Raw genomic sequence first — 14,310 nt, 5'->3', positions numbered from 1 at the left:
TTGGAAAAATTATCCAACTGTCATACTTCAAATCAAATCAAATTGTATTTGTCACATGCGCGGAATACAACAGGTAGACCTTACTGTGAAATGATTACTTACAAGCCCTTAGCAACAATGCAGTTTTAAGAAAATACCTACAAAAAAGTAATAGATAAGAAAAACAGATAATAAAGAGCAGCAGTAAATAACAATATCGGGGATATATACAGGGTGAGCAGCTGATTAGCTGTTCAGGAGTCTTATGGCTTGGGGGTAGAAGCTGATTAGAAGCCTCTTGGACCTAGACATGGCACTCTGGTACCGCTTTCCGTGCGGTAGCAGAGAGAACAGTCTATGACTAGGGTGGCTGGAGTCTTTGGCAATTTTTAGGGCCTTCCTCTGACACCGCCTGGTGTAGAGGTCCTGGATGGCTGGAAGCTTGGCCTCGATGATGTACTGGGCAGTACGTACTACCCTCTGTAGCGCCATGCGGTCGGAGGCCGAGCAGTTGCCATACCAGGCAGTGATGCAACCCGTCAGGATGCGCTCGATGGTGCAGCTGTAAAAACCTTTTGAGGATCTGAGGACCCATGCCAAATCTTTTTAGTTTTCTGAGGGGGAATAGGCTTTGTCGTGCCCTCTTCACGACTGTCTTGGTGTGCTTGGATCATGTTAGTTTGTTGGTGATGTGGACGTCAAGGATCTTGAAGCTCTCAACCTGCTCCACTACAGCCCCGTTGATGAGAATGGGGGAGTGCTCGGTCCTCCTTTTACTGTGGTCCACAATCATCTCCTTAGTCTTATTCACTTTGAAGGGGAGGTTGTTGTCCTTGCACCACACGGTCAGGTCTCTGATCTCCTCCCAATAGCATGTCTCATTGTTGTCGGTGATCAGGCCTACCACTGTTGTGTCATCAGCAAACTTAATGATGGTGTTGGTGTTGTGCCTGGCTGTGCAGTCATGAGTGAACAGCGAGTACAGGTGGGGACTGAACTCGCACCCCTGAGGGGCCCTGTGTTGAGGATCAGCATGACGGATGTATTGTTACCTACCCTTACCACCTGGGGGCAGCTTGTCAAGAAGTCTAGGATCCAGTTGCAGTGGGAGGTGTTTAGTCCCAGGATCCTTAGCTTAGTGATGAGCTTTGAGAGCACTATGGTGTTGAATGCTGAGCTGTAGTCAATGAATAGCATTTTCACATAGGTGTTCCTTTTGTCCAGCTGGGAAAGGGCAGTGTAGAGTGCAATAGAGATTGCATCATCTTTGGATCTGTTGCTAAGGTATGTCAATTTGAGTAAAGATACCTGAATAGAAAATTACTCAAGTAAAAGTTTGATGCAGTAACATTCTAATTGAGTAAAAGTGTAAAATTATTTGGTTTAAAATATACTTAAGACTCAAAAGTAAAGGTATAAATCATTTCAAATTCCTTATATTAAGCCAAGCAAAAGGCACCATTTTCTTGTTTCTCTTAATTTATGGAAAGCTAGGGGCAGACATAATTTACAAACGAACCATGTGTATTTAGTGAGTGTTTAGTGAACCATGTGAGTGTGTGAAATTTACTATTTTCCTGTCCTGCTAAGCATTCAAAGTAGTACTTTTGAGAGTACTTTTGAGTGTCAAAGAAAATATATAGAGTAAAAACTATAATATTTTCTTAAGGAATGTAGTGAAGTAAAAGTAAAAGTGCCAGCTGTGCCAACAGAGACTCTGGGTTTGCGCCCAGGATTTGTCGTAACAGGCCGATGAGACAAGATAGTAGTAAACAGTAGTAAACAATTGGATACCACGAAATTGGGGAGAATAAGGGGTAAAAAAAATATATATATATATATATATATATATATATATATATATATATAATAATAATAATAATAATAATAAATATATATATATATATATATATATATATATAGTAAAGTACATGGTCCCAAAAAAACTACTTAAGTAGTACTTAAAATAATTTTTACTTAAGTACTTTACACCACTGTTCAATATAACATCCTACAAGGATCAGCGAAAATGGCTCTCAGTATCATTAAACTGCAGGGTGTAATGGTCTGGCGCATGGAGACTTGGAGTGCAGGGAGCTTTTTGAGTTGAGCGCTCACGAGGGAAAAAGTCAGCAGTACAGCACTAGGTGAGAGGAATGCTAATTGGACATGTCATGGTTTGGTGGGTATTCATAGATTGCTTTCTGTTGCCACGGAGAATAAGAAGCCAAGCAATAAGGGGGGTTCAGCAAGTTGGCTTGGCAGCTGCATGGTGTGTTTTTACCTCCTGGCAGAGGTGCTTGGAAAGATGCAGTACATAACCCTACAATATTGTCTGTCTATCTGCGAAAAGAAGTGGGTTTGGAGTTTGCTGCTTTAGTTGAACTGAGCTCAACCTACTGTACAATAAATTAGCTCCACCCTGGCTAATCTGGCAGCCTACACATGGAATTCCCTTTCTGGAGGCTCCCCATGGTGCAACCTAGAGGCTACAACCTATAAATTGCTGAGCCGGCTGAACTCTCCTCATATGAAGTTCTCCTCCACAGAGCTGAGCAGGGGAAGCTGGAGGGCTCTGCAGGGGCACTCCTCCGCTTCCTCCGCCACTGGTCTCTCTCTAGGACATACAGTATGATGGACAGCAGCTTGGAGCCTGCAGACGAGCGAGCCACAGTGGCACAGAGAGCGGTAGGCATGTCGGTAGTGATTACATTCAACCCCAGCGGGGGTCAGAGGTCAGGCTGAGCGTGTGCGGCTTGCTCCCTGCTCAGAGCTGACTGTATTCCCAACGCTGTTATACGCTCACGCCCACTGGTGCTCCGGGCAGTCATGCTCACTTCTACTTCTCAGTTCTCTCTTGTTTGTTCACTTTCTAGCTATCTTTCAATATTGATTCATTTTCCCTTCCTCAATACTTTTCCAATCGCATTGGACAAATTGTTTTTAGTTTAGCCAGAAAGCTGAAACTAAATGTGGCCAAGGTACCCATTTCAGGACAATGACACTCGTAAACTGACAGAGGGTGTAGGGTCAGCAGGTCGAGCATCATCAACACATGAATCGGAGTGATAATAATGACAAAAATACACACATGAATATACATACACACAGGTAATTTGTGCACATGGGGGGGTTGGGGGGGGGGGGGGGGCGTAAAGAAACAATGCTCCTCTATGGCAAATGTAAATAAATTCATTTCTGTTTTCTATTAAGATATGAATTCATCAACATGGATAATTCATTCAGAAGCACTGACCTGTTTCACTTCCAATATTTTAATTATTCATGCGCTTTACATTACAAATCAGTATCCACTTATTTTCAGATTATGCTGCCAAATGCCCATCAATAAGGGGCAGATTTGAGGCCAGGGAGACAGAGATGAATGGCCTAGAACTCTTTGCCAGCAAACAAAAAGAAACTATTAATCATTCCTTCCAATGTCCCAGGCATGGCTGTACTGCTGCAATGTGAGAACACTTCTCAACCTTCATAACCTCACTTTGAAAAAGATTCATACAACTTTCAATTCCATAAAAGAGAGAGACCTTTTGATCTCTAGCAGGTTCAAAATTTCTCAAGCTTTACTACCGCATGTTTAATTTATTCATGTTAGGCTATTTGATGCTATATGTTATTCTGTCAACTGTCAGATAAACCATTCTGTATTTGTTTGAGGTCAGCTGGGTTAATGCAAATGGAAAAATGTAATTATTTTATATGTATAGTATGATGTGTATGATGGATGATGATCGTCATAGTACAGCCAACAATATTATCTAATTGTCCCTCCCAGTTCTGACTGGATTCTATTCTTTGGGCACAATGGCCATTACTATTATATCTAAAAGGTGTTGTTTGATCTGTGGATGGAATGCTCAAATGGCCATTACTATTATGTCTAAAAGGTGTTGTTTGATCTGTGGATGGAATGCTCAAATGGCCATTACTATTATATCTAAAAGGTGTTGTTTGATCTGTGGATGGAATGCTCAAATGGCCATTACTATTATATCTAAAAGGTGTTGTTTGATCTGTGGATGGAATGCTCAAATGGCCATTCCTATTATATCTAAAAGGTGTTGTTTGATCTGTGGATGGAATGCTCAAATGGCCATTACTATTATATCTAAAAGGTGTTGTTTGATCTGTGGATGGAATGCTCAAATGGCCATTACTATTATATCTAAAAGGTGTTGTTTGATCTGTGGATGGAATGCTCAAATGGCCATTACTATTATATCTAAAAGGTGTTGTTTGATCTGTGGATGGAATGCTCAAATGGCTATTACTATTATATCTAAAAGGTGTTGTTTGATCTGTGGATGGAATGCTCAAATGGCCATTACTATTATATCTAAAAGTTGTTGTTTGATCTGTGGATGGAATGCTCCAATGGAACAGCTCTTTTATGACTGTATTTTCCTTTCATTTGAATTCTGAATGGTCACAACAAGATGAACTCCCCTGAAAAGTACCCGACCACTCTGCATCTAACGCTTCATAAGGAGATTCAGCTAAAATGGTATAATGCCATACCTGAAAAACTCTTAAGCAGATACAGGATGTGTGAAATAATACTGCAGAGATAAAAGCACTCAAAAGCTACAGGGTAATTTCCAATGAGTTCCCCTGCTTTGTTTGGTTCAGCTGCTTGAACATAGCATTTTATTTGAGGACTGACATCTGCATATCCACATAAAGGGTCAAGTGCCATTCAATCTCCATTAGTGTTTGCATTGCACAGAGATAGAATCCTTTAACAGCAAACAACCGATTCCGCTTTCAAGCCAGTAAATTAAAGTGCAACACTACTGTAGGCTTAACACACAAAAGCATGGCACCTATGTTAAGTGATTGGCCTCATTGCAATAGGGTAAATATAACTCAAATGCAACATGATAATGAATTTAACTAAATGTAGCTTTTCCAATGCCCATAAACATATGGATCCTGAAGGTTTGTGAGCCTAAACATCGGGAAGTTTCCATACCCAACCAATTTGTGATGCCATGTGATGCCATAATAGGTTCCTGATTGCAGGAGCCAATCAAAAATAATATTTCATGAAATAAGACCAAGCATGCATGTGGAACAGTGAGAAGAATGCTCAGGTGAGATGGAGATGACTCACCGTCTTCGCGGGACTTCTGTATGAAGGCGTCCACACCACTCTCTCCATAGTTGCCCTCCGATGCTACTGTGGAGACATAATTCCAGCGCATGGCTTTGACTATGTCCACCATTGCCTGTGCCTGGTAGGTGTCCGGAGGCACGACACGGGAGAAGAAGTCATAGCGCGTGTTATCGCTCAGCTCCGGAGCCGTGGAGGCATAACTCACCTGGGGGATCTGAGGAGAGAACAAGAGGACATGGTGTGAGCACATACTGTAGTTCCCCTTTATAGTATCGATATATATTGGAAGGAATGATGGAAGTTAGTACATCTCAAGTGTCTCTTATTGAAGACAAGTTGTAGGTAATTTCTAATTTACAAAGGTAATCACTGTAAAAGGCTTTGTGAGTATGCAGTCAGCTCTCAGTGCTTTCATATTGGTCCAGAGGACTCCTGACTTATAGAATGTAGAGGCTTGATTGGCTGTGTTAAAAGCTGACACCCTATTTGAGAGATAAGTGTTATTAAACTAGTGAAAGTAGTTTGTAAGGGGTCATTTCATATCAAGTACATTTTGTTCCTAAGGGGAAAGGTCTTTGGTGGGCTGATGGTAACATAATTGAGCAAAGTATATCAAACATTTATGAACTATCAGGATTGTTTCATTAACCAACCCTCTCATCTCTTGGATGCTGATCAATACTATCAAATGGTAAATGAAAAGCCAACCAGTTAACACAGATGCTATTCTTTTGTGCGTTAAGCACCGTGTTGCACTTTCATTTGACTAAGAGTTACTGGCTTGAAAGCGGAATCGGTTGTTTGCTGTTAAAGGATTCTATCTCTGTGTAATGCAAACACTAATGGAGATTGAATGGCACTTGACCCTTTATGTGGATATGCATATGTCATGGTGAGAGATAGTCCTCAAATAAAATGCTATGTTCAAGCCTACACCATGCTACACCATGGCCAAATTATGCAACATAGAGATACATTTTGGGTTCCACATGCATGCTTGGTCTATTTAATGAAATATTATGTTTTGGGTTTATACATTTTATATGGGAATAGTTTCAAATAGCATGTTCAATGACGAGGTATGATTTTCTGTTCATTCAGGTGACTGATGAGTAAATGAGACATCAGGACGGAGGTGAGAACCTGGATTTTACTCCATAGGGTAAACCTCAGAATAATGGTTACTGGAGTAATCACCTGTGGTATTACACTTCTGTACACTGAAATATTGACACCGAAGGAGAGTTGAATGGAAATATTGACACCTAAGGAGAGTTGAATGCTACGATTTCAAAAATGAACAAAAATGTCTGTCTGCTCACTCCCACATCTATGTGCACACGCTATGATGTCATATACAGTAGTCCTCTGCAAAAATAAGCACAGCATTTCTCAAGAGTGTCAAGACAACGCTGAGATTCAACCTTAAAGTTGAGATGTTGTAGACAAAGTGTTATTCCACTTCAAGCTGCCCTCAAGCCAATCAAGTAGCACCAAAGCTATAATAAGCTCATTTAAATTAGATTCTCACAGACTAGAAGTGATTCATTTTGGGGTGAAAGTGTTAACAGACAAGGGCCTTTGTTCCAGGGCCTGTGATAACACATTTTAAAGTAACTTGACAAGGCAGTCTTGTGTTTTCCCGGCATTCAGAAGAGCAACATTGTTTTTAGTTTTTTTGGTGGAGAGAACAAGAATATGGTAATAACATAAACTGTATAGTTTGTGATGTATATTTGTCTACAAGAATACAATTCAGAGTAAAATGTGCATCCTTGATAACATATTTTACAAACATATTCCCTTTATGTCTCCTTTGAAAGTATGTGCACTGTGGAGCACGTAGTCTCTCTAGACGAGTTGCCTTCCACAATGTACCAATGCTCCAGCTTATACGTCTGTAGAAGTCCTGCCGTCAGTCGGGACAGATGATGAGTCAGAAATGGGAGGTGCATCAAAGGTGCAGTATTCACTTGTTGCTCAAGCTTAACAGGACCACAATTCCCGCCTGCATTTTAAGTCCTGTCTACCCAATCTCATGAGTTGTCTGTCTGATTATTATTACATTTTTTATTGAAATGTCCCAGGGAATCGAAAAGGGGGTAGCTGCAGCCCAATATGGTGACCGTAGTATGGGCAAGTGGGTGTGTTGAAAGGAAAGTAGTGGGCATGTGGAAAGGAGTGGGTGTGTCAAGGGCTTGTGGAAAGGTGTGGGTGTGTAGAAAGGAAAATAGTGGGCATGTGGAAAAGAGAGGGTGTGTCAAAAAGGAAATAGTGGGTGTGTGGAAAGGAGTGGGTGTGTCAAAAATAAATAGTGGGCTTGTGGAAAGGAGTGGGTGTGTCAACCAAATTAGTGGGAGTGTGGAAAGGAGTATGTGTGTCAAGGAAATTAGTGGGCTTGTGGAGGAAAGTAGTGAGCGTGTGGAAAGGAGTGGGTGTGTCAAGGAAATTAGTGGGCTTGTGGAAAGGAGTGGGTGTGTCGAAAGCAAATTAGTGGGTGTGTGGAAAGGAGTGGGTGTGTCGAAAGCGCTCTGCTATAGGTGAGAGAGTTTGGAATTTTGAAGCCAGAGGATGACTCTGAGTCGTACGTCACTTTTCGTTTTATAGAGATAATTGTACATTTTCAGTTATAAAACTGACAAGTGTATTATTTTCAATTAAAAGTACTAATGATGGGTGTACTATTGCTTCACCCTGATATTGGCTACTAGGTGGACTTCCCATGCCGTTTCCGGGACAGATGTACTTGTCAAATGGGAGCTAAGGGCACGGTGTCCAAAACATACTGTAGTTGTTTAAGGAATACCTAAGGAATACCTAGGATAGGATAAGTAATCCTTCTCACCCCCCCCCCCCCCCCCCCCCCCCCCCCCCCCCCCCCCCCCCCCCTTAATGACTTAGATGCACTATTGTAAAGTGGCTGTTCCACTGGATGTCAGAAGGTGAATTCACCAATTTGTAAGTCGCTCTGGATAAGAGCGTCTGCTAAATGACTTAAATGTAAATGATGTTAAATGTTTAGTTTTCATGCAAGCATTTAAGCATATCCTATCACTTAGTCCCACAGTTATACAAAATATCACAAGCGAGTAGAAATGTTAACATTGTTTGTTAGAGTTTAAAGTTACATTGTCTCACCAAACTGTAGCCTACTCACCACAGTGGATTGTTTGTGGACTGATTTGGAGAGTGAGAGCTGGTGAAGCCACATGGTTGCGCACGTGGTCAGTTTTCCTAATACATTTATTCTATGTTACTTCTATGTTATAATATGTCCTGATATTGGGAAATGTGTTGGCCATTGATATGATGACATTTGATAAGTATTAATTGTGATGGGAATTCTAAATGTTACATTGATGAAGTACCTGTTTAGGTGGTTCTTCTAACCTTTTCAGGTTTCTCATTTCGGGAGAGTTTAGGAAGGAGTGACATGTTTCCTCTGGGCTCTCAACTGAGGGATTATTGATGATCTGTCTAAGTTATAGTTGCTCCGTCTAGTTTAAAGGTGCATTGCCTTAGAAGCCAGTCGAAGCTTCTGTATATTTACCATTTAGATTATTGTTTGTTGTTTTGAAAGTATATGTCTGTGTTCCTCAAAATCTTGTACATATTTTGGATCCATCTTCACTTTCTGCACCTATAAATAAATACCACCATTTTGCAATCGAATCCTGCGTACCTCTTGATGCTTCTCACCCCACTGACAAGACCCTGGGTCCACTATTTATCTCGTCAACCAGTCCTTTAATTCCTTTTTTTCAATGTATGTATTAAATAATAAGTCAAAAGGTTTCCATATTATTTGTGTTTGTGCCTGTGCCAAAAATCTACTGTCATAATAGATCTGGATTCACTCTGCTGAATGTACTGTTGTAGTGCCAGTGCGGAAGTCTTAAAGACTGCCTCAAGTGCTGAACACTTTTCCCACTTGATAAGTAATCTCTATTCCTGCTTGCTCAAGTAATTTCAGATTTATGATGGTCAGTGATCTTTCCGGAGCGTCTTCCCTGCACACTTTGGGATTTAACTGAGCAGATTTTATGACACTCAATAATGAGTTTCATGTTACAACATAAAATACAAAGACACCTCTTCTTATGCTGATGCACTTTTGATTGGCCCCAGGTCCCTGTAGGTTATAAATTACACTACTAGACAGTGAAAAGCTCTAGTGAGCAGTAATATTTGATATGTGTATATACAGTATATCATATAGTATCTACATCACATGCTACTCATAATAAGACAAAGCAATTAGCCTATTATAATGTTTATCGGACGCCATAAGATAAATAGCAATATTATTTTTAAACATTTTTAATTGAACCTTTATTTATCTAGGCAAGTCAGTTAAAACAATTTACTACTCAGTAGTGATGGGGGGGGGATCTATACAATTACACATTGCAATAGTATTTGGGAACCAAAAAAGTGTTAAACAAATCAAAATATGTTTGGATGTGATCCTGGTTATTTGAAGGAAGATCATGACTGCTGTATGACCCTGATACAGACATCTTAGATATGACTGACAGTTTAGTGAAATTGGCCTGATCTCTCTCCAAATGTTTTCTGTCACTAGGCTACAGCTACAGCCTCCAGGGTTATTGGCATATGCTGTCACCTTGAAGAATCACCAGGAAGAGACCGATGGATCTGGAGAGACAGATGTTGACTTAAGTAAGTTTTCAGAATGTTTTAACCTCTAAAAGTCTAAGCCTTTGAGGGGGTGACTATGGAATTGTTTTAAGAAGGTCATACCGTGGATAATTTAGCTATTTGATTTAGAATTGTCAGACTCCTGTAGGAATCCCGCCAAAATAAAACAATTATTTGAACACATATTGAATTTAGCCTTTACTATATATACTATATAAATGCATTGAATAACACATTCATAAATGGCAAAAGATACAGTAAAAAAAATAAGGAATACGGTTTTGAAGTGTTTTTCCTTTATCTAGGAGATAAAAGAAAGCTCAGGAAATATGTGTTTTTTGGACACACACTACATGGCCAAAAATATGTGGACACCTGCTCTTCTAACATCTCATTCCAAAATCATGGGCATTAATATGAAGTTGGTCCCCCGTTTGCTGCTATAACAGCCTGCACTCTTATGGGAAGGCAATCCACTAAATGTTGGAACATCACTGCGTGGACTTGCTTCCATTCAGCCATTAGAGCATTAGGCACTGATGTTGTGCGATTAGGCTTGACTCGCAGTCGGTGTTCCAATTCATCATAAAGGTGTTCGATGTGGTTGAGGTCAGGGCTCTGTGCAGGCCAGTCAAGTTGGAAAGGTAACATCTTATGACACCGCCACATTAAAAATCTTCAGTAAGGCCATTATACTGCCAATGCTTGTCTATGGAGATTGCATGGCTGTGTGCTCAATTTTATACACCTGTCAGAAACAGGTGTTGCTGAAATAGACTAATCCACTAATTTGAAGAGGTGTCCACATACTTTTGGCCATGTAGTGTATTTAACCCCTTTTTATTGGCACAAAAACTACCTCCATACATTTTTGAAAAGGTACCGGGTTACCTTCAGATGAGTCCCCTAACACTGGTGTGTGAGAATCTCATCTTTCCATAGAATTTGTAGCCAACACGGTTCAGACCAGAGTCTAAAATGTACTTTTTGATCCATCAGCCACTGTAGCAGGGAGATGAAAAGATCTACCAGCCACTCAGATCTTTTACCAGCCAAAATAATTTCTCACCATAATTACAGCAAAAAACTGATGACCATGATCTGTAATGTTTCTAAAACAAGAATGTATTAGTAAGAAGTAATGTGGTGTATTGCTCAATTTAATACAAATATTTGTTACCTGCGTCTTTTAACCAAAATATCAGATGAGAAAACATTTCAGCTACCCCTTTTAAGGGCGGGAGGTTACCCTAGTAATGGGGCCACTGGAGTCATGTCAGGTGGTATCTGTGTGTGTGTGTGAGATTTGGGATGTGACAAGTAGACAGCGTCTACAGAATTTCTTCGCTATCAGTTGAAGCTGCAGATTTAAACTAACATTGAAAAACAACGGAGCTTCTGAACAAAACATTGTAAATAGACAAGAAACACAAGGAAAGTATCACTTTGCTGACTTAAGTAAATTAGACCCACTTTTACGGCTGTGCCAGCGCCTCCAAAAATCAATCTACCAGCGCTTCACTCACAGTGAGCAAAGCTGTTGCTGTACGGATGTGGGATGTAGGATTCAGATTTATTTGTGTGATTAGCAGCTATGAAACAAAATAGCTACTTCAGCATTTTTCTGCTAGAAATCGCAATTCATATCCTCATACTTAACTTTGACTGTATTTTTATTCCCAAATGTGAACGTAATGCTCGCACTGTAGAGACCTGCAAATTGACCATCTGCCACTGTGGCTGGTGAAGCATTCTTACCCTCCAATACCAAAATCTACCTGCATCTGGCCGGTGGCAGGAGTTCATTTTATGCCCTGGTTCAGACAGAAGTACGCACATTGGCGGTGCCCGACTTAAGACGAGACCTGTGGGGCTTGTGGAGGTCAGAGCAAAACAGAGGACACCATCGTGTGAGTCTCATCTAATCCATAGTGGCCATATTAGATTGTAGGCCAAACCATTCAGACGCGACAGAAGTTTTAGTGAGAAGACCTATTTTTGGGAATGTCTCTTGGTCTGACAAACACCGCTGTAGCTTGGCCAACTTCCACCGCAGACGCAGAAGGCCGACATAGGCGGATGAAGATATTTCTACTGACGGGGATTGTTTTATGTTACTTAGATTGATGCATGTGTGTGACAATAGACTCCTAAGGATGTTTTAAGGCAGAATGGTTTGTATATGAATTTTGTGGTTATTAGGAATGCAAGTTTGCACAGTAGCAGTAAAATCTACTGATAGATGTATAAATCTGGTCATATTCTAAAATGTAAACAGAAGTCCCATCTTTGTATACTGAAGCTACAGTACCACTATGAGTTTGTTCACACTGAGCTGTAATAGCCATTGTTCAGAGTTCATTTTCCTGCATATAGCCTATACTGAATAATTTATTTGAAACAGAGTGAGGGGTGGTTACCTTGGGAGAGTGATATGTGTGAGCTATGACGCATGTTGGTGAGTTCAGCTCTGCGTAATATGTTCCGGAATGAACTAATGCATTTTGCAAGTCTGTAGATCAGAGGCTCCTCGGGGGCTAAAAAGCTGCAGCACAGGAGAAGTTAACCTGGACGAAACCTTACTCATACTGTACCTGCAACTACAGTACAGTATTCCACCAGCATGCGTCATTCTACTGCGGTCTGAAAGCAGTCTGCTGCAGAGCTATCCTCCTCCCCTCTCCCTCTCCTCTCCCTGCCTCACACTGTGGTTGGCTTTGATCTGTTCAGTTGCAGCTCCCATTGATCCTGAAACTAGTATGTTCACCCCCGCAGCCACTATTGGAGTACAAACCAGCTGTGCCCAGTGCCTGCAGCCCCTTACACCCACGTCAGTCCTCCTCTCTCCCCGTCCTCCACCACCTCCTCCTCCACCCGCGCTGATGTATCTGTTAAATTATGCAAATTAACAACATGCAGCACCTCGCAATTCAAGTGCCACATGCAAAGTAAGGCACTATTTAAGTATGGTAATGTCTCTTTACATAAAAAGTGTTTAAATAAGGGACATAATCTTACTCCTTAGAATGTTAGAGCAAAGATGTGTCACAACTCTACTTATGCGAGGAGAATACCATTAGCTCATCCATGTAGGTGGATGTCTTACAATGCACAGTGCATTGTGCTTGATGTGTAATGACTGATTATACAACACGAGATGAGTCAGTTGGGAATGGTCTATAGTCCTGTCACCTCAACTCCTTGGTCTATCCTGACAACAGGCCAAGTCTTCCTCGCTGCCTGAACAGGCTACTGTGTGTGTCTCTCTGGCCACTCTGTGTGTCTCATAATTGGAAAGCTCATGGGGACACTGAGGCTTCAGTCGTGTCTGTGGTCTCTGGCACATGTCCAAAGGGCTCCACAGGAACCGACAGAGGTCATCAGACTTAAACAGCTGGCTCTGACTGAGGGGGCACAGAAGGACAGGGTGGTGAAACTATCCTGCTGGACACAGATTCATGGAATCTGTCCTCACGCCAAACTTTGCTCCACTTTTGTCTACTTTGAGGTTAAGTGAAACTGTTTCCTGTCTCCTTTTGTAAGGAAAAAATATGTGTGCTGGCCTCATATTTTTGTTCTGGCTTTGAAGTCATGGGGAGGGTCTATGTTCTGCTCTGCCTCCTACCTGAACATCATTAAAGGGGCTGCTAAACTGTATTTGGAAGCTGCTAACAATGTCTTATTTTAGAGCACTTGAATATTCACTATTTCCCTTGCATTTAACTCATCAAAATCTTTCACCTACATCCAACAGAGCTTCTCTAAAGTTACAAAGGATGTGATTGCATTGTACTGCACTTGTATTTCACTAGGTTTGGGATTCTTGTTCTTGTCCTCATGTGCTTTTTTTTTACCTGTGGTTTTATGTTCCTTTGAAAGAAAGGAAAGAAATATATAACATACAGCAGTATATCAAAAACGACAATGGACTGTTCCTGTCACACATGGAGTGTTTGGTGTCCCACCCACGAGGCTCACTCAGGTTTTCATCCCAGGGGAGCTTGTCTAAAACACAGATAACAAATCAAACAGGATCCCTGCTGACATCCCGCTTCACTGTACTCTACCTGCAAGACTCGCTTCCATTGTTCCTCCATAAAATAACAGTTCTTAGCTCTTCAATTGTGGAGAAAATGGCTGAAAACTTTGACTAAAGGTGTATGGGATTATCCAAATCAAGTATTACCGAGACTATGAAACATAGAATTAAAGTTTTGGGATGCTTCTTAAATCTGGTAATAGCAAATGGACTCCCTAATAAGAGTTGGAGATGGACAATGACAATAAGCTAAATGCTTTTATTAGCTAAATATGAAAATAAATGTTGTTGTTTTTTTCAAGCAATGTATGTTGGTTCTGCCATGACAACTCTTATAGATATATATGCCAGATAATGTGGCTGTAGATATTTAGGGACTCTGTGTAATGTTTCATTTTTCACCTGAGGGATTTTTACTCCTGTAACAATTACTGAATTTCAGCATCCTGTCAAGAAGCAGGACAGGCTGAGCTTATCATGTTTTTTGTTTGTT

The 14,310-nt window shown here is 40.8% G+C and overlaps 1 protein-coding gene across 1 annotated transcript in view; it reads right to left on the bottom strand.

Annotated features, from left to right (window-relative positions):
• The window catches only part of LOC135528220 (metabotropic glutamate receptor 4-like), a 218,031-nt gene that overhangs the window by 105,470 nt on the left and 98,251 nt on the right, over nucleotides 1–14,310 (bottom strand). Inside the window, exon 2 of the mRNA XM_064957153.1 lies at nucleotides 5,114–5,330. Coding sequence (XP_064813225.1) covers nucleotides 5,114–5,330 — 217 coding nt within the window. The remainder of the gene's footprint in view (nucleotides 1–5,113; nucleotides 5,331–14,310) is intronic.

Source organism: Oncorhynchus masou, chromosome 33 (assembly GCF_036934945.1).
Source record: "Oncorhynchus masou masou isolate Uvic2021 chromosome 33, UVic_Omas_1.1, whole genome shotgun sequence".
NCBI classification, from domain to species: domain Eukaryota; kingdom Metazoa; phylum Chordata; class Actinopteri; order Salmoniformes; family Salmonidae; genus Oncorhynchus; species Oncorhynchus masou.
The sequence above is the reverse complement of the archived record's forward strand: the minus strand, read 5'-3'. Positions and strand labels throughout refer to the sequence as shown.